The sequence below is a fragment of the Copadichromis virginalis genome, linkage group LG11 (genome assembly GCF_057382275.1).
Source record: "Copadichromis virginalis isolate Kocher_CV1m ecotype Utaka linkage group LG11, C_Virginalis_male_GT1.1, whole genome shotgun sequence".
Lineage (NCBI taxonomy): Eukaryota > Metazoa > Chordata > Actinopteri > Cichliformes > Cichlidae > Copadichromis > Copadichromis virginalis.
The window spans coordinates 18240232-18261380 of NC_140628.1; the positions used below are offsets into that span (position 1 = coordinate 18240232).

Here is a 21149-nt window from a genome sequence, read left to right on the forward strand (position 1 = left end):
TTTAAATAATCTTCAGCAGAGGCTATTCTGGTATGGCAAAAAAAAAAAGAAAATAATTTTTGTTGTTGTTGTTTTTAGTGCTGTTGTCTTGAAAGTGGATTTCGTTGAGTCGGAGCCCAGCAAGGAGGAGTTGGCTTGGGCTTTTGAATGAAGGAGAGAAAAAACAACTGCTTTAATGAAAAGTAGTTTACTGAATATATATAAAATATGAGAAAGCAAGAGTGTAATTGTGCAAACATAATTAGTTATTCTATCCTAATTTTTTTTTTTTCACTATTGTTGGAAGCAAAGTAGTGCTTGACGATTCAATGTTTATTTGTTTATTTATAAGGAACCCCATTAGCTTCCACAACAGTGGTTGCTAGTCTTCCTGGGGCCCAAGCCATCAAATATCTCCAAATAAAATGTTACAACAATTAGATCTACAGTAAAGTTTTACAATACTGAAATGTAAACATGTGAATATTAAAAATTATATAAAAGCAGAAAACCAAAACAAAACACTCAAACAAAATACACAATTTCCATTACAAGTGATATTACCCTCTACAATTTTTACAAATACATTAAAAACTGCCTAAATAGGCTTTTAGGTGATATGTATGCATAGCTATTTGAATGTAAACACATGCTGTCATAAAGTTTTGATTTGGCACATTTCTGTAGGACTGTGCTGTAGTACAATGACAACACAATAAATGTGTGTGAGTGTGTGCATTTAACAATTCCTGATATAAACTGTAGGGTTTTTTTTTTTTTTGCTATTTTGAAAGTACCTCATTCTGTTGTGAAGAAAATAATAATAGCAGTTGTGTAGTACCTGGATAAACAAAATTATGTGTGGGTGTCCTAAATGTGTAAAACTAAACCAGTGTTGTCCCTTCTTGCTTTCAGAGCACCAGATGCGGCTGAAGGATCCCTTCTCCTTGAAAGCCGCCGACATGACTAAGCGGACTAATAAACCAAGAAAACCTCGAGATGAGGAATCATCAGATGAAGTCAGCGGTAAGTCACCGTAACAGTACATGCCACCGGACTGTTACGGTTAAGACTATGAATTTTGACTTGGTAGAGTCCTATAGACTATTCTTGAGTATTTTTTGTCAATGTTGAAAAGTCTGTGAGGTTTCATTCATTATTCTTATGGGATCAGTGCAATTCACCTTCAATTAAAAGGATCCTTGCTTACAAGACACCTTGTCTGTTAACAGGACTGACTTGCCAGCATGTGAGTAGAGCAGTGGACCTGAACTCAGTAAAGAAATCAGTCCTCTCGAGTGTGTGGTCGGTATGCTCAGAGTGCCTAAAGGAAAGGACAATGATTGATGGCGAGCCAGCAGCCTCTCAGGACATTCTGGTGTGTCTAAAGTGTGGTTTTCAGGTAAGTTTTTTTTTTTTTTTTTTTTTTTTAAATGATAAATAAAGCAAAATGTGATGCAGCAGAGTTTAAACTAAATTGAAATAAACAACAGAGTAAGAACGTCATTATCATATTCAAGAGTCTTTAATTCTTATTTGTGTATGAACTTGACTGCTTCTTTACTTTCATGTGTACACTCACTGGACACTTTATTAAATGTGCCTTAATAGTGCCGGGTTGGACTGCATTTTGCCTCTAGAACTGCCATAATTCTCCACAGTATAGGTTCAACAAGGTGCTGGAAACATTACTTGGAAACTTTAGTCGTTGTTGATTTGATAGTATCATACAGTTGCTGCTTGCATGTCCAAAATGCTAATTTTACATTCTGCCCTGCTCTGTTGCATCGAGATCTGGTAACTGTGGAGGCCATTTGAATACAATGAACTCATTGTCATGCTCAACAAACCAATTTTTTAAAAATTATTTATTTACTTTTATGTTGTTGTTCAATTTTGGTGAGCCCGTGTAAATTGTGGCTTCATTTTTCTGCAGACACAGTCTTCTGCTGCTGTAACGCAGCTGCTTCTAGGTTTGATGTGTTCTATGTTCAGAGATGCTCTTCTGCATTCCTCTGTTGTAACAAGTGGTTATTTGAGTTACTGTTGCCTTGGCTTTGTGGGGGAAATCATAGATCAGCAGTTTCTAAAATATTCAGCCCTTCTACCACCAACAGCCAAGCTATGCCCAAAGTCACTTATATCATCATTCTGATGCTCAGTTATTGCACCTCCCCTTGAGGTTGAAGGCATTTTTGAGACTTAAAATGTGGTTTTAGTTTCAGGGTTACAATTAGGTCATGGTTAGGTTTGGGCTTGGGGTTAGGCATTCAGGTTTGTTTGTTAGGGTACGTGGCTAGTGAAGAAAATGTCCATAATGAAGTGGTTAGGCCTGTTGGAACTTTCAAGAAAAGAGGAAGTCTAAACATGACCCTGAATAAAGATTTTCACCCTACTGTGCTCTTGAAGATTTGTTGCACCTTAAATGTTGTGAGCCCAGAGTGTATTTTATGGTTGCCAACAAAGATTTCTGTTTTTACAGGGCTGTAACCAGTCAGGGATCCAGCATGTTGTGAAGCATCAACAGGCTTTCCACCCAGAGTCACACTGCATCACCATCAGTTTGAGCACATGGAAGGCCTGGTGAGAAACCCAGGAAGTTAATTGTGAACTGTCATGAAAAGAAGCAAAGGCTGCACACAATGGTGCCCTGTTTGTCACCTTGCGATGGCATGTGTCAGAATGCTGCCAGCATGTGAGCTCAAATAGAAAACAACAGGCACCTGCAGTCTTTTTGATCCTGGCTACCACAATTCTAAGACCAGTTTGTTTATTTGTAAATTATTTTACATCATTTTAGGCTCATAAATAATAAAATAAAATTTGTTTTCCACCATTATAATTAGGAATGGGAATCGAGAACCAGCTCCCAGTAGTCCAATCCATTGGAACCATTAGTCTGCCTGCTTATCGATCCTGCTTATCAGATCTTGAGCTCTTGCTGCAATCAGCTGATTTCAGTTTGTGTGTCAGGGGAGGAAAAAAGTGTCACAGTTTACAGCATGGATATGGACATTACTTTTATTTTTATTGCATAAAAGGATGAGAGCACGATAATGAAGTGGAGACTGCTCCAAGACAGAAACAACTGCATTATATTGTTAACACAACTTTGGCTCTTTACAAGCACTTTCACCGACACTGTGCTAAGCTAGATGGGATGTTAAAGCTGAGTAAATGCTGACACCAGAACAGCACCGTGATAAAGTAAGCAGTTATTCGCGGTGAAGCCGCTGCTTAAATTCAACAGGTAACAGAGCCTGAGCGGTCTGGCTGCAGCCTCCGTGTCTACCTGTTCATGTTTCTACAGTAAAATCACTGTGACGATCAGTTTAAAGTCTCTTTTCTGGTTTTCATCTTTGATTTGTGTTCATACATCAATACTAAGAGAAAGATCACGTGTGTTCTTATTAGGATAGGGATTTGTGCTGGTGTGTGGGGCTGTAGCCTGTAGGTTTATGTAGTTAAATGGTAATTATGAGACGTTGCGTTTCAGATCATTTTACAGAGTAACATGAAAGTAACGTAATGAGTAGTTTTTAGTAGAAGTAATTAAGTAGAAGAACACTTTAAGAAAGGTGTTCTGTGTAATATATGTAATATATTTTTGAGTAATGACCCCAACACTGATTCATTTTTATCAATTCCCATCCCTAATCATGATTTCTAAACTGCTTTCCACTCTAGCCAAGCAATTCGGATGTTAAATACTGTCTTATTAGTTTCTAAAGTAAAATGAACCCGGTCTTATTAACCTCTCTCTTTGTGACAGGTGTTTCGAATGCAGTGAAGAGCTCTCGACTCATTGCAACAAGAAGGCCTTGGCTCAGAGCCTGGACTTTTTACAAAAGCACTCTGTCAAGGCAACATCAGGTAAGGTGTTTTCTGGCCATCCACTGTTGTCAAATTAAGCCTCAGTTATACAAAACGTACATGCTTACTGCAGTTTCAGCAGGGCCAAATGACAGTGTAGCTCAAGATTTATCATTCCTTTAAACTGGTGATCCTTTCTTTAGTTGAATACATCTCATGTTACATAATTTGCTTAATATTCTGGTCAGTCTAGGTTTTGTGTCTATGAGTAGAAGGCAAAAGCACAATAACAGTATATGAGCCAGTTAGCGGCTGCGTTGTGGCCAGATCCACAAATAAGACGGGCTCCTATCAGAAAAGTTATTCTTCTAAGTGAAGGGCTGACATTCCAGCAGTCGGCTGCAGTACACCTGCTCCCCCTGGTGGCAATGGTCATGTGAAGTTTGACCTACTGTTCTTCATGCAGAGACACCCCACACTATTCAAATGGGTGAAATGGTTGTCTGATTTTTTGTTTTGTTTTGCTTTGCTTTTCTATGCTGCTAAGTGCTTGAAGAATATTCTTTCTACCCTTCTGTCGGTCTAAAATTGAATTAGAGCAGCAAACTTGTCATTAAAAGCAATAAAACTTACTAGAAATACTAAGAACTAGATGTAGAATAGAGTTGGATTTTAGTTGCAGCATTTTCAGCATTACTTACTACCTTCAGACTTGTCCTTTTCCCTCACTTAGACCACCTGAGCCCCCCACCCCACACTGAGTCAGTCATCCATATAGACATCAACTCCCATTCTCAATACTTACATGTACCTACACCTTCAGCTCAGTGTGCATCTCTTGCTTTGTGCTGGCGTGCTGAAAGACCTCCTAGCAGACTGTAGTTGATCAAGGTGGTGGGCATCATCACTTTCAGTCTCTCAGGCCGTCTCTGCATCGCCCGCTGCATGCTGCCCAGTTGCCAGTGGCCAGAGGCCAGCCACTGAGGCCCAGGCAAGCTGGTCCCCAATCTAAGCCATGGCTGTGGAAGTTGCAAGACTGATTCTGCAGCTATCTCTCCCCTCACTCCCTCCCTTGCCCCCACCTTGCATATTGCATGACTGCACATATTTGTGGAATTAAGCGCTTGAGCGCTGCTTCCCCGCCTGGGTTCCCTGAAGAACAAGCGCAGCTGCGCAGGGTTCAGCCCTGTGATCTGTCGTTCTTTGTCTTTCCATCGCTATCCGTTTCTGTCCCTAGCTTCCTCTGTTAAGTTGCTGTATGTCTCACCACCTCTGGGCCTGTGTGCTGCACTAGTGGGAGCCAGGGTCCTCAACAAGTCTGAGCAACTGGATCCTAACAGCTGGAGCGCGTTAACTCTCAGTGGACATGCACACACATTCACAGATACACATAACGCCGAATGTTAAAAATAACTTTCAAGTCAAGCAGATACCCTGTTTTCTTCCAGCTCATACTATACACTTGGCCTCTACAAAGAGCTTTAAGTTTCAGTAATACACTTAAATGAATTCTCACTGGCACAAAGTGTTCTTTGCAGCACAGAGTACAAGCTCTTCCTGGCACAATAAATCTGAATATCTTTTCTCCTCTAAGTACATTACATACCTGAAAAATTCAGATTCTTTGAAGTGTTTTAAAAGTGTCTACATAGTGTGTGTTACACACAGACTCTAAAAGAAATGTACAGAGAATTCATAAGTTAGACATGTGGTGGGTTGACAAATTTACATAGGTATACACTTTTGATTTTGTGTTGTTCATTTTTAAAGACTATAGGTGAGCAGTGTTGCGTGTTTTGTTTTATATACCTATGTCCGTGGAATAGCCTTTTTTTGTACACAGTGCCAGGCCACAGTCCGTTGTTGGTGGGGATTGATCTGCCGAGCTGGACTGTAGCTACCAACAGCTTTCATGCAGCTCTGCTTCTTTGAATTATGTGTCACCTTTTTGTCACCTTTCTTGCCACCTGATTGTTCCACACCGGTCGGCCAAATGGGTATAGAAGCGGACAGCCATTGTTGCAGCAAAATAGATAGTCGTTGCTTGTTGAGGAGCTTGTGAAATTGCATTTCAGTGGAGGCCAGGGTTTCTCAAGAAGCTGCTGTTGTACTCTGTTTTTTTTTTCTTTCTCTTTCCTATAGTCCCTAAGCACAAAAGAGCCCAGCAAGGTTTTTTTTCCAAATCTATAATAATTTTGTACAACAACAGCTTCAGGAAGAAAGAAAGTCGATTAACTGTGGTCTCTCACCATCAAGGCCTTCAGCTCAAGTGCCAGAGTCCCGGGTAAAAAAGCGACTTGACCTCAGGGGTGCTAGAATGTAAGACAGCTGGGGAGTCTTTGTGGAGCAAATTAAAATGTTGGTTGTGAATCGAGTCATTCTTTGCATTATAATTGTAAGAAAATCTGAGTGTTAATATACAGTATCACTGGACTGCATGTGTGTATTAATGTATTCAAGCAATTTTCTTTAAATATCTTTGAAAATGATTCAGGGTTGCTTTACAATTTTTTTTTCTTTTTTTTTAACATAGCCAAATCATCATAAACATCCTTGTATTAAACATTAATTTTAACATTAATTAAAGCCCACCCTGTGCACATGAACTTGCACCAGTAAAGCCTTATCCACATATAATGTGCTTCATTGGTTGTGTCATTGCTGTGTGGTTGACAGCTTGCTATAGTTGACATTCCTAAGTTTTGAATGTGAAGGTAACCTTGTTGCATGTTTCCAGTAACATTCTAAATGGAGGACTTTGACCTGATGTCAGATTGCGATATCCTTCCCTCTCATAGGTTGTTGCTTCAGTCACTCTCCTCTAAAAGCGCCAGACCAGTTCACACAGTTTTAGTTGATATCCAGCCACTTTGCCCTGTGTGTACGCCCAACATTTTCTGCATTCCCAATAGGAGGCATGCAGTAAAGAACTGTACAGACTGCAGCATCACTACTACTGACCTGAATACAGTGCACAGTCGTGTCAGACAAATGTAGCTGCACAACTTATATATGTGCTCTGCCTTTGTTTCTTTTCCTATTGTAAGAAGTTTCATGTTCTCATATCTGCTGACACAGACACGGACCCCTAGGTAAGAGTCAGCACATCAAAGCTGCATTAAGTGGCTGACTCTGAATGTTGCTGGATCAGAAATAACATGGATTTATCTCTCATTTCCCTTTTATAATTTTTTTTCTCCAATTCTCAAAGGCCAAAACAATTTTGTTTGCAAAAAGTTTATTGCTGTGTGGTGTTGGTCACACTCACATTAAATCCTTTTCTAAATAGGTTGCTGTCATGGTGGGAAATTTATCACATGTTTATATGAGGAATATTTACATATTGTTTGCACCAGGGCTGTTTGTCTCTGTTGTACTCAGAATTGCACTTCTAGCCTCCAGTTTTGAGACCGTGGCTTAAGTCAGAGATATTCTGTAGTTGGATTACGGCACTTTTATTCACCTGATTTCCTCACCCTGGTTGTTAATTTTGTAAGCCATAATTCTTAGTTTACTGTCAGTTTAGCTTTGCCGAGTCAGTAGCCAGTAAGAGGCTTGTCCCCTGGTGGTGCTTTCATGGAGGTAATCAAGAGTGCTTCTGTCTTTATTCCCACCACCGCACATGAAAGTAGGCCAGATAGTGGGTAGTAAAATCTGTGTGCTTAAATGTGTGCGTGTCTGTAAGTAACATGGCACTGGGTTCTCTTGGCCTCAGATGGCAAGGAAACGGGCTTTTCATGCCCTGCAGTCACAACAAATTAGCAAATTAATAAGACATTTGGTGTTGCCTGGCCTTCCTCTTGACTGGCTGCTCTGCATGAAGTGAGCCGGCCTTGGCCCTCTGCACTGCTGCACTGTAAGTGAACGTGGATGACGCCCACTGGCCTTTGCATTTGACAGTCTCCCAGCCCAACTGTGAACTGCATTAAGAAGGCAGAGTAAAGGCCTTTTGAAAATAGACTTTTGCAGACTCCTGTGTTTTGTCTTGATGATATCAGTATAAATTTACATTAAGTTTCTCTTAGATATAAAAAAAAAAGTCTTTGTGGTGCGCTACTGCTAAAAATAAAGTTGAAAATATTAATTTTTAACAAAACTGGTTATGTTTTGTTTTGTGAGCTTGAATTTTAGTCTGATGTTAGCCTTGCTTCAGCTTGATAATGTCGAACATGTAAGGCAGTTCGTTGTTTTTTTCTCTTTCTCTTTTGCAAGTACTTTTAGTAATATTCCCTGCCAAAGTAAGCATGTTTCTTTGTATTTCCGTTGTGTGAAAAAGAGCAGGGAGTACAGGAGGTGTTGGTGTATATGCATGCATGTGGGTGAGCTCGAGCACCACGATGCTTTCCTCTGCCCTGGGGAAAGGCTCCACAGTGTCACTGCTGCCCATACTCGGTGGCTGAGCAAGGAGAGCCAGGTGGTGGTGCCGAGTGCAGCACAGTCAAGCGTGGATGCAGCTCATGCTGACATTTGCCTGCGCTGACTGCTGCGGGGAGAGGAAAAATCTGCTTTTCCATATGCTTGTGCTCGTCGCAACCCTTCCCTCCACGCTCTACTCCCCCACACTGCCCTCTTCTGCCCATCGCTCCCCCACACCCTCCTCCGCCTCCAGTCTCAGCCAGATGGCTCCCTGAACATTGTTTACCTTGGGTGACGGTCCCAGATGCAGTGTGTGTCCATCGGCATCCCCATTCCATCCATTTCATTCCCTCATTCCTCTGCTTCTCTCTTAGCTCAAGTGCAGGTCTCGGCTCTCGCACTCAAGTTGCACTTTGTTGATTTTTGTGTCTCTCAAATACCACAACAAGTAGACATGCTCATTTACACACTCTTACTCCCACTCAACTATCTCTTCTGCTCAATTGTCCATACTTGCGTAAATGTCTCTTTTCACACCTTCTCAGTCTCACACCAAAACTCCAAAAATACACCGATTTTTTTTTTTCCCTTTGATCAGGCCATGGCCTTTCCTCATCCCCACTTGTTTTCCATGCATTGTATGTGATGACATATGGGAGCTCCCTTATGGCTGCATATTGAAATTGAAAATAGGCCTCCAGATGTTGCCAGCACAGAGAGCCAGATGCATTTAGCACCACTGGGTGGAGCGTCTCAGCAGCATGTTGTCCCGACAAGCTGAACCTCGCCCCTGCCTTCTTGATCCCAAATCTAGAGGACAAGCTTAAATACGCTTGCTTCATTTCTCATCAGCGCTAAATATTTTCTGTTAAAGCAATATAATTTAAGGCAGCAGCATTGGTGCAGGCAAGAAAATACAACGGAAAAAAAACTATGCACTGTGCATTGTGACAGAGTTGTTGTGGTATTTCTTCTCAAATCTATGTAAAAGAAAAGCTGACCTTTTTTTTTTAGACACTGTTTAGTGGAATTTGATTTAGTATAAAATGCAAATTTTTAAGGCCACAAATAAAAGTCCAAGGCTCACATTCCACCGACTGTGACCAGGACGGTCGTTTTAATGCCCTTGGCCTTGGGGAGGGAAAGCTTGCTTGGTAGCGGCCAAGAGTGGGCTTACCTATCGCTGTATGTTGAATAGCTTTTTCAGTAAACATGCACAAAGAGTGATTCTATAAATTCAATATGTGCAAATGCAGGGCCATTTTGTTTTGAGGAAGAGAATGGCAAGAGCAAAGGTGCAGGTTCTTTTAAAGGTTTACTGTTGTATTGAATTTCTCGGTTTGGACATAAGCAGGTTCAGGCTAGTGACCTCGCTGCTAGCTTGCTCTCTTGACTCGCTTATATGTATAAAGTGTTCATGGACCAAACTCTCTTTGTGTTTCTCTGCAATTATTGGATTTCTCAACAGCCTTTGGACCTGAAAGTGCTTCCATCAGTCCCTGCAAGAATTTGCCATTTTGTAATGAAATGTCTTATTATCAGCTCAGAAGAGAGGTTATATTTTCTATGCAGTAGGAAACTCATTGAATTTTTTTTTTTTTTACGTCAACTGTTGTAACTTCTGTTCAGCAATATTTTTTAAATACGATTAAAATGACATGAAAATCCTTTGACTCTGAATTTTTTTAATACTACAATAACAAACTATTAGATTTTTTTTTTTTTTAAATCATGCTGGCGTATTCACAAATTCTTTACACTGAGGACTGACTACTGCTAAGAAGAATTCAGTTCTCAATGTGAATAGAATAGAATAGAATAATCCTTTAATTGTCCCACAAGGGGAAATTTGGTTGTAACAGCAGCCAAAAAGACATATACAAACAAACAGGACACAGGACACGGAACAGAAACATACACAATTGGATAATATGGATGCCATTCAGAGCGTATTGCAAATGGCATATTTCACTTGTCCTGTACTGCATCAAAGAATATATTTTAGCTTTTTACAAACCCAGCTTGAAAGATTGCTGCAGTCTTGGTCATAACAGGGATTGTCCGTGTTCACTTCTATCACTTGTGCCTTACTCTGACCACAGGGGGGGGGGGGGATCATCTACAAGATGATCTGCCTTACTATAGCGTACTGGGCTAAAGACTTTGGCCACTATTTCTATATATACTACTAATTTTCTAGAAAATGGAAAATGGTTGTTGTGGTTTATTTAAATGGTAAATGGCCTGTATTTGTATAGCGCTTTACTTAGTCTCTATGGACCCCAAAGCACTTTACACTACATTCAATCATCCATCCATTCACACACACATTCACACACTGGTGATGGCAAGCTATATTGTAGCCACAGCTGCCCTGGGGCGCACTGACAGAGGCGAGGCTGCCGGACACTGGCGCCACCGGGCCCTCTGACCATTTAAACATATGCAAACATAAAGGAAAGTACAGGATACAAATCAAAAACTGGGTTTGTACAATTCTAACAAGTTCATGTGCTCATTATTTTTTAAGAAGCACTCCAACACAATCCTCTGAAATTTAGCATTAAACCATGGCAGAGCCTCCAGCGTGCTTTTAAGACGGCTGTAGACACTGTGGTAAATCTTTCCTGACCTCTGTAAATACTGAAAAGATTTTGACTAATAATTTCACATATTGATTCATCACTCCATCAGTACTGTTGCCACTGATCTTCAGTCCAGTTCTTGTATAAGCCTTTTCTCCCTGTTTCCGTTCCTTAAGAATGGCTAACTGCCAGCAACACTTCCAGTGAGACCATTTCTGATGAGGCTTTAGTGAACAGTAGAACTGAAGGGTCAGATGCATCATATTTCTTTTTGAGCTATGATGACTTCTTAGGTGCATCATACCTAGATATTTTATACCAAGTTTTCAGCTAATAGCTCTTTGGTAATCACCTTGCTGGTGCAAAAAGTTTATTATATACCTGTCAAAACTGTGATTCTGACATTATTCACACATTCTAGTGAAGAAAAGGAAACAAATTGTGTATTGCAACAGGCTGCTATTACAGTTATCTGTTATGTATGGATACAACACTGGTTCATCCTTAATTTAGGTGCATTTTTTTTCTTTTTAAGTGGATTAACAAAGAAATAAACAAAAACAAGAAAATATTCCTCTAAAAAATGAGTGAAAAAAGAGCTTCAGAAGAGTTTCAGAAAGCCTGGAGAACTATTGCTCAAGACCAGTTTAAAAGATTACAAGAAAGTCTGGTTGCTGGGAAGCAAAATATAAAGAAATGAACGGTGGCTCAATGCTTTTGCCCTTTACTGTTTAAGGCAGAAAAACAGATCCTGTTAATGAAAATCCCAAAGTACTAGGACTAAATAGACAAAAATATGATGAACATCAAGTTTCCAGATCATTAGAGAAATTAAAGAAAAGCTTTCTCCTGACAGACAAACAAATAAATCTTTCAAAATATTCATGAATTAATTTGACAAATGAAATGCACTCTGACTGAAATATCTTCTCATTCTTCACTGCAAATAGGTAATGTTAATTAAAGAGTAGTACATTTTTGAGTTGCTTGTGTGTCTCATTCCTGGCTTGGTTATTGTTTAGCATTTAAAATAGTCTATTTTCTTCTTTAATACCAAACAGAACACATTCATTGTCTCTCATTTCAGTATTCAGCTGTGTACAGTGATCGTTTTAGGGAGTTGATAATGGCTACATTGGTATTCTCATTACTGCTGGTTCACTGCGTAGACCTCTTTCTGTGCCTAAGGCTGCTAAATTAAAAAAGCCAATCTGTAGAGGATTATGGTGTGTTCCCACATCGGCGTTTGTTTCTGAACAACAGCTGCGTTTTACCTGAAGAAGCTGCAACTGTCACATATTTATGTTTTTTATTTATTCGTGATTTTTTACCATGATAAACTCCAAAAGTAAGATGTCATGTTAAGAACAATAAGTTAACTAGTGAAGAAGACTAGCATGTGTCAATAACGTGTTATTGTTGACCCATCATGGTTTTAGCTATATTGCTAGCTGCTGGCACGCCATCAGCCCACACTGCTCCAGTACTAACTCTAGTCTGTCCCCAGCAAGCTGTATGCCACTGTTAGATTCTGACCATCTGTGTCTTACTTTCTGTGGAAGGTTAGTTTTCATTGGTGATCAGGAGTAACAGCTGGCTCTGGAGAGCCATCTCTCCAACCCCAGCCCCCACTCCTCCACCACTAACCAGCGGAAACTTCTACAGCTGTCATCTGCTTTCCCAAATGACCCAGCTCTCCTTCCAGCTGCCATCCCAATACCTTACTCCCAGTCCCAGTTTTGGTGCAAGGCAAAGTCTTTTTTTTTTCTTTCTTTTTTTTGGCCAGTATTCCAGGACAATGGAAATTTGTTCAAGACCCCCACTTCACTTGGTGCATCTTGACTTCAGTCTTGTTATGAAAAATAATATTAAGGTTTAATTCAAAACCACGTGCACACTATAATCATGCCATTTAACTCTAACTTATAGCCTTTTACTGTACCTCTTTGTTTTATGTGTTCCAGCAGTATCACCCAAGATCATAAAACTCAGAGAAGAACCACCAGATTATGCTGACCCACCAAAAGGCAAGAGCTCAGTCAGCAGTGCTTTGGTCCCTGTTAAGGGAATCAATAACCTTGGTAACACCTGCTTCTTCAATGCTGTTATGCAGGTTGGTATTGCTATTCTGTTTCTGTTACTCGTCCTTGATGATTTTGTTTTTACTTGAATCTTACTCTTTTTATAATATTGGGTCAGAACTCAAGAACTGAGAAACTTTTGCCATTAACAGAACACTAAAATATTCAGAAGCATTGTTTTTGGCATACAGCTCCCAAGGAAAGTGACACCAGTGGCATCCTTTAAAAAGAAAGAAGCCATAGATAGTAAATGTGCATGAACTCTTGGACATCTGTGGAAGACAAGAGTGGTGGATGATCATAGTATCCTTTCTATGGTAAAGAAGAACTGCTTGAGAACATGCAGCCAGGTGAAGAACACTGTGAAGGAGGGAAAAAACACAGGGTGTTCACCACGAGTTGCAAACAAGTGATCTGTGGCCTGAAGCATACTATGATCTGAAAGACAGTAAAACTCGTATCAACTATATTGTCAGCTCGCTTTCAACAGTGTTGACTGGTTGGTGTTTGCAACTCAAGGATAAGTTAAAACATATTCTGAAAGCAATCCAGACACTTTTGAAGGTAATGAAGTGAACTACTGCAATGGCCAAGTCTATCACTTACTTGCAATACTGGAAAGCCAGAAAGACCTTCAAACAACTGGAGACCACTACAGCATAAAGGCCTGGAAAAGCATCACAAAGTATCAAGCTCCTCCTTTAGGGAGGTGCACGGATTCTAAACATCAGGGAGTCATTGCTTTCAAAGGATACTCAACGTATTTAAAATGGACATTTTATTTTAGACCTTACATTGGAGACCTTGAAAATGGATGACTCTGGACAAAAAATAGTTGTGATTCCTCTGTGGTTGATGTGATATTGGCATTCAAAGCCAAGATTATGTAATTTGAATCACTGTACAAATATTTCCAGACTTTACTGTACACAACTGGCACTCGGTTGGTGCAGAGCACGTTCACAGCACAGCACAGCTATAGAGCCCTCCTCAGTTTTTCCCTGGTCATGTCATGGTGACTGCAAACTGACATGCCTCTTCAACAATGAAGCTGTTTTTTTTCCGCCATTTTGTTAATCACCCTCAGGGTCTCCCTCGTTGATTGAAATTCGAGTGAGCGTGCTTTACATGCTTTTCCCTCCCTCTCCCTGTCTGTTTGTATTGTCTCCTTGAAAATTGCAATCTTTCTGGTGAAAACACATAATTGTCAGAGGATGAGCTGTGTCTGTGTTCACAATGCCAGCTCCATTGTGTGTTTTCCATAGCAACAGTCTTTATTGCCAGGATGTGACAAAACAAATATCTCTTGAAAAGGGAGGAAAAGATGCTTCTCTAACATGAAGGGACAATGACTGCTTCAAGCAATCTCCTCGCCAAGGATCTTCTCTGCATTTAATTCATACAGATCATAGATAATTTTGCCTTTTTCAGTGATAAACTCGACACAAGTTTCTAAATCATACTAAAATGGAGAAAACATTGTTGCGCAGCTATTTTAGTTGACTACATGATATTGCCACAAGCTAAGTGCAGAAACATTTTTATATCTCTAAAACATTATAGCTTTTCTTGTTTCTTTGCCTTATGAAAGAAAATCTTAGAATCTGTGGTTTTGATCAGTTGGAGCCACTTCTTTAATGTACAATATTCTCTAGTTAAAACCAGTTGATCTAATGCACCTGATGAATATTGTTCCCCAGTTGAAATCAGAGGCAGAGTGTCAGATATGGTGGGGGAAATCAACACAGCTTGGTATTGTGTTATTTTGTATGGATATAAAGACACCAAATATCAATATTTTATTAAATAAATTCTAATACTTAGAAAAAAAGAGGGCCCACCTCATTTACCTCATCTGAGATAATGTTAGCTAATTAAAATTAACCGAAAAACCATCCAACACTGGACACACTTGGTTTGACAAAGCTACCTTCAGTCACACAACTACAAAATAGGATCTTCAGTACATTTTTAAAAATTGCCCTTTTTTCACATTCTGCATCTTGTGGTGAGTAAATGGTTGCTTAGACCTTGAGAGTGTTAGATCCTCACAACAACTTTTGATTGCAAGAGGCAATGTTTCCGCAAACAGTTCCAGTCTGACTTGGACCGACTGCAATCCCTCTGAAAGATTGTCAAAAGTGTGAAAATAATTTCTGTTTAATTCATAAATACAGACAGATTGTCTGCATGTTGCCATCAGTCTGAATGAGTCTTTGTCACTGAGGACAACTCCATAGGATTCAACTGGCTGCCAAATGGTTGTATACTGGTTATATAAAGCAGGAATGTTGCTAAGTCCAAATGTAATGGTTAAATGTGAATTTCACATGTGAGTTTTAATGAGTTATCACAGTTAATTGCTGTACTGTCATAAATGATTGCAAGTAATTGCCAACTTGACCCAAATTTAAATTGCAGACTGATAGCAGACTTACTGGCAACATTTATGGCAGGTTTTAGTGACAGTGTTGGTGTGCTTGACCATTATTTACAACAAAACCATAACATGAATGAAACAGATACTGACAAAGTCTAACTTTGAGGACATAATTTGCAGTTGGGGAAAGGTGACAAATCACAATAGATGTTATTGCAGTACTCAGTATATTGCAAAATGTTAAACTGCATTAATATTGTATAAGCGAGTCCCACCTTTAGAAAACGATGACCCCGCTTAACAGTCTTAACATGATTCTGTTTTCCTCACAGAACCTGTCCCAGACACACATGCTCATTGACCTTATCCAAGAGGTGAAGGAGAAGGGGTACAAATTGAGGATCTGCCCCCCTCCAGAGACAAATCTGGTACAGCTTATTATTCTCATTAATAAAGGAGAATTATGCATATTTTAATATGCATAATTACAGAAATTTTTGAATGCTGTTAGAACTTAGTAGTAGTTAAAATTGAAGTATTTTCATGTTTTCTGTATTTCTGGCCTTATTTCATAAACAAGATATTAATTACTTCAAATAAGAACAACATGTTTTACTTTCATGTGTTCTTCCTATTCCAGAGTCCACTAACAGTAGTGCTGCCCAGTCCAGAACCCTTGACTGCCGCCATGTTTGCCTTCCTCCACAACATGAAGGATCCAGGGAAAGGCTGTGTCAATCCCAAAATCCTCTTCAACCAACTCTGCCAAAAGTAAGGCACAACCTTTCATATCACCTGCTACTTCCTGTGAACCCAGAGCCTCTGCTTTATGTGTCCCCTCATCTGTGGGGAACATGAGAAGTAATGTAAGCTAGTGAAGCTGGAGCAGAGGCTATGTTGATTTGAATATTTTCATTCTGAAGCAAGCAGAGTTGGCAAAAGCAAAGGCATTCTGTACTTAAGTAGAAGTACAAATACTACTGGTAACAAATACTCCAGTAAAAGTTGAAGTACTGATACAACTTCTATACTCAAGTAAAAAAGCACAGGCTCAGAAATGCACTTAAAGTAAGAAACTTCTGTGGAGGATGCTTCTATTTTTATGCAAGGCTAACTGAACCTTGTGCTATATTAACGTAATGATAACATAATCTCAGTAGATTGAAATCACTTTCACTTTCGTCTAACTTTTTTCATTCTAATGATACTCATCTTGAATCAGAAGACAAAGAAGGAAAATAAAAAATGTGTATCTATTTTCTGTTGCCTACACTGTAGAGGGTCCTGCAGAGTATGTGGCAGTCTGAAGTCTAATCACTACCATCTATTCTGGTCCTGCCCAAAAATTAGGGTTAGGCAAGATATCCACAAATGTTTGAAAAAGATTTTCTGCACACAAATCCCCTTTGATTTCTTATATATGTACTTAGGCCTCCCAAATATAACTAATCCAGCAGATAAATATCTACTGAGAATTATGTTAATGTCAGCTAAGAAAACCCTGACAAGAAAATGGCTCCAAGCATTGGAAGGAATACAAGAACTGCACCATACTGTCTACCAAATATTTATAATGGTGAGGCTCACTATGTCTTTGCAGCTTTAAAGAGAGAAATTCAACAAACCCTGGTTTAAGTGGACCCAGTATATTAAAGAGATAAGAAGTAATTTTGTCTAAATAGCTTACCTTACCTAGTAAAACAACTATGAGGTGGAAAATGCCATCAAGACTGGGCCAGCTGTTTCCACCGGTCCTACTGTTCGGTTTGTTGGTTTCTTTCTTGTTTTTTTTGTGTGTGTGTGTTTTGTTTTGTTTGCGGTTTTTTTGGTTTTCTTTTCTTTTTTTGCCTACAATTAAAATCACAACCAGATATTTATTTAAAAAAAAACATTTTACATAAAAAACATCTGGAAAATTCAATCGGGACATACCACTTCCATCTTGCTACAACTTTGAGGAGTTGAAATTGTTTGTCATATGTTTGTCTCCAATGTTTAGCAAAATTGCGTATGGACAAATACTATACATATAAATGCCAGGTTTCTTATTTTCAGGAATGTTATAACGCTCCTAATGTAAATACTTTGTGCAAGATAATCAATAAAAACTTACAAATATTTAAAAAATGTAGGGAGTAAAAGCAAAAAGTAGGCAGAAAAAAAACCCAACTTGCATATATCTGAAAATAGTACGTAAGCACAGTAAAAAAGTATCTGTACTTTGAGTACACAGATTTTATTGACAAACCTTTCAGACATTTTGAACTCTGGTTGTGTAATTGCGGACCTAAAATCACCAATCATCATACACCAGCTTCAGACTCCTGCCAATGTTTGGTTTCAGGGTCAGTGAAGCCATCAGAATTCACCATAATTATTGTTCTCCATCACCACTGCAGGAGCCACAGCTTCCACCTGCTTTCATCCCTTTACTGCAGCAGTGCACACTTTTAACCAGCCTGACCCCAGTAGCACATGGTCTCTGCTGAATGCCTTTCACACACACTAACCTTGACGTACACGGAACATGCACTCAAATCACTGTACCGCTGTAGCTAGCCATTTGTAGTTCTCCTGCTTCTCTCCACATGGCTGTGCCACCTGTGTCGCATTTGATCCAAGGTCTGACAGACTGTGTGACAGGCAGACCTTGCTCTTACATGAAAAGTGTGGGTGTCTGGTTGGCTGACTTATTGGTTGAGCTTGGTACCCTGCTGGTTGGGTCCACCGTGTTTGTGTGTATGGAGGGGGCTGGGGCCTCACACTGTTTAGTAGTGCAGGTGGATGACCAGAGCATTTGACGTTGGATGACTGGATCGTTCTCTGGTGCGGCTTTTACAGTTATTCTGGTACCTAGCTTTTATCAGACAGACCTCTGTGGGTGTTTGTGTAGTGTGTGTTTGTGGGATGCCACCTCACCTGGCACCACCTCGCCCTGCAACGCATGCAGGCAATTGTGCATTCAGACAGCAAGCACTGCACACTCTTATGCACTCATACATGTCTAATTTCAAGTAGAACTAATCTATTCCACTAAAATACATTTGAATAGACAGATTTGACTTTAAGCTTCACCACACTTTATGCTACTCTTTGTTTAAACTGTATCAAATGATTAATCTATTCATTTTTCCATACAGCTTTATTGTAGTACAGTAAAATGACAGATTTAATACATTGTTTTTATGCTTCAAATGGCAAAGAGGTGGGAAACAGGGGATATGTTATTTTATTTTATTGCTCAATTACAGCGTTCATGTTTATTCCCAATGACAATAATATTTGATGCACTTTATTATCAATGTTTTGTTTTTATAACTTTTTTTTTTTTTTTTAGGTAAATTCAACTCACATAATCTAATACAGCGGTCTCCAACCTTTTTTGCGCCACGGACCGGTTTATGCCCGACAATATTTTCACGGACCGGCCTTTAAGGTGTCGCGGATAAATACAACAAAATAAAACTAGTACCGGTACCGAAAAAAAGAAGATTTATTCATAACACACGTGAAAAGACCCAGGAAAACAGAGTTAACGATCAAAACGATAACAAAATAACGCTGAAAACCGATAAAAACCCTGAAAACCATACATTGCACACCTGAGCCTCAACTCTCGCAGCCCAGTACCAAACGACTCACGGACCGGTACCGGTCCGAGGCCCGGGGGTCGGGGACCGCTGATCTAATGGATAGAGATATAAGCATTCAAGTTATTGTATGTTGTAGCCTTTTACAGGTATGAAGTTTATGTAGACTTTTTGCATCCCATGGTGTAGTGGTTAACACATTCACTTGGCAGGTGAAAAGTTGCTGGTTTGCTCCAGCCAGAGACATAAATCCCCTTCATGGTTGCGTCAAACCAAACGTGCAGAGCTATTCGTTTTGGTGAACCCCTTGTTTATGGCAAGGAAGCAGGGATGACTGTTTTTGGTATCGCCATCTTGATGTCTTGAAGCCAAATTATCCAATTCAAAAAGTGAGGAACACTGAAGTAACGCATTCATCACACATCGCTTTGAAGCTGACGGACGGTTGTTTGTGGATAGCCAGGTTCCAGTGGTCTGGGCGAGCCTCTAATGTATGTACTATCACCTGGAATTGAGAGAAATTTTTCTTGGGTGTCGCCCACTTCCCATCGCCAGCAGTTATTTTGCTTGTAGTCACTTGTCTCTGGTCACAATTGCTGCAGATTCCTTTCAGGCTGTATGTAGTGTTCAATATATATTTATTTTTAATGAGGGGTTTTGTTTTGTCTGGGTTGTTTTTTTTGGGAGGGGGGGGGGGTTGTTTTGGGTTTTGTTTTTGTTTTTTGTTTGTTGTTTTTTTGTTAGTGTTGTGATTGGCAACTTAACTTTTTTTAAATTTACTTATACGCCACAGAACATGCATGATTCTGAGCCTGATGATAGCCTGCGCTATCACCTGTTTTTAGACGACTCCTCACAGCAGCCTATCTACATTTACTCAGGCCTAAAGCCTTTGATCTGAAAGGCCAAGGCCAAGAACTGCTCTTGTTTACTGGGACATTTTTCTTTCTGTTGCAGCGACCTTTACAGTACCTGTACTCTGAAAATGTCCTGCCATCCTCTGCAAGTTCTTCTCACTCAAAGAGGATTGGGTCTGCCCTTGGCCTGTGAGGGCTAACAGCGCTTTTATCATTTCTTTATCAGTCTTTCCCTGTATGTTTGTGTTAGCACACTGCATAATGGGGCCTTCAGTCTGTGATCAGCACAGTTTAAATGGTTTTTTTCTACTTAGCAGGGGTTAATGATTATAGCCATGGCTGATCCAGTGTTTTACAGTATTCCCACGCAGAGCAGACTCTGATTTAGGCTTTACTCTCGGTAAAGGGAAGTAAATCTGCAGGCTGGAGCTGTTGTGCTTTGAAAATAAGGTAGAAGTTGGAATAAACAGCACTAATCTTCTGAATTATAATGACAAACACAGTCTGTTTCCGACACCTTGAAACAGCCATATGAGTCAACCTACTCTACTCAGCTCATCCTGAAGTCGAGCCCATTTTTGTGTTAAATGTGCGTGTGTTCACATGGATTTGACCTTAACCAGCTGAGTACCCCACAGCTTGCTTCCTCATCCTCCTGCCAACAGCACGGGGTCTGGTCTGTGCTCAGACCAGTGCCAAGCAGTGTGTGTCGGACGGCCAGCACCACACTCTGTATCTGGTGCCAGTGAGGGTCCCAGCTTGTACCCAGTGTACTACAAAGCCAGTCAGTGGCACAACCGGGAAAAAAAAAATTACAGACACAACTGTTTGTCTGTTTTCCTTTTTGGACCTGGACTTGAAATGTCTTAAGTATTAAAAATGACAATTTTTTGAGAATTTTCATCATTAATGTCCATCACTTTATCTGGATGCATTCGCTACACATGTGTAATGCACAATCTGGAGGAAAAAAGGCCACACAGAGGGCATTCATCAACACCTGCTTCTTTCAAGGACTGATTCCATTTTCAGGACAGCCACTGGACACTCTTGTGGTGCAAAAAAATGAAAAGTATGCTGGCTCTCTTCTCTGTCCGTGTACTGTGTCCACATACTCACATCTTTCAAAAATTGTTCATAAATAAGCCTTGTGAGAAGCCTTTCATCCCTGATAGAAATAGCACATGACAACAATGGATCCCATCTAGTGCTGGCATCCAGGTCACTTGCACATACAGCACACACCACATTAAAAGAAGAGAGACAGATTCAGAGTTGGTATAAAAATAAGAATAATAATTTTGACATGTGCACATATTCAAAGCTGGCATTGAAACTTTACATCCTTTCCCTCAGCTCTGCTGCTCTCTATCTGGTTTGTGAACACAGGACACCTTCGAATAATGATGTTGAGAGCTTCATGATCAAAACCAGAAAAATATGAATTAAAAGTACAAAGCCAATCTTTGATGGCGGTTCAGTGATTTTTTTTTCTTTGTATTTTTTCC

General features: G+C 39.9%; 1 protein-coding gene across 2 annotated transcripts in view; it reads left to right on the forward strand.

The window, feature by feature from the left end:
* Positions 1-21149, forward strand: part of usp45 (ubiquitin specific peptidase 45) — a 33947-nt gene that overhangs the window by 796 nt on the left and 12002 nt on the right. Inside the window, exons 2-8 of one of the 2 annotated variants that reach the window (XM_085473416.1) lie at positions 895-1005; positions 1212-1381; positions 2462-2562; positions 3752-3852; positions 12698-12846; positions 15527-15622; positions 15835-15965. In XM_085473416.1, coding sequence (XP_085329542.1) covers positions 903-1005; positions 1212-1381; positions 2462-2562; positions 3752-3852; positions 12698-12846; positions 15527-15622; positions 15835-15965 — 851 coding nt within the window. In that variant the 5' untranslated portion in view covers positions 895-902. The remainder of the gene's footprint in view (positions 1-894; positions 1006-1211; positions 1382-2461; positions 2563-3751; positions 3853-12697; positions 12847-15526; positions 15623-15834; positions 15966-21149) is intronic. The other variant, XM_085473417.1, reaches the window with a different exon arrangement.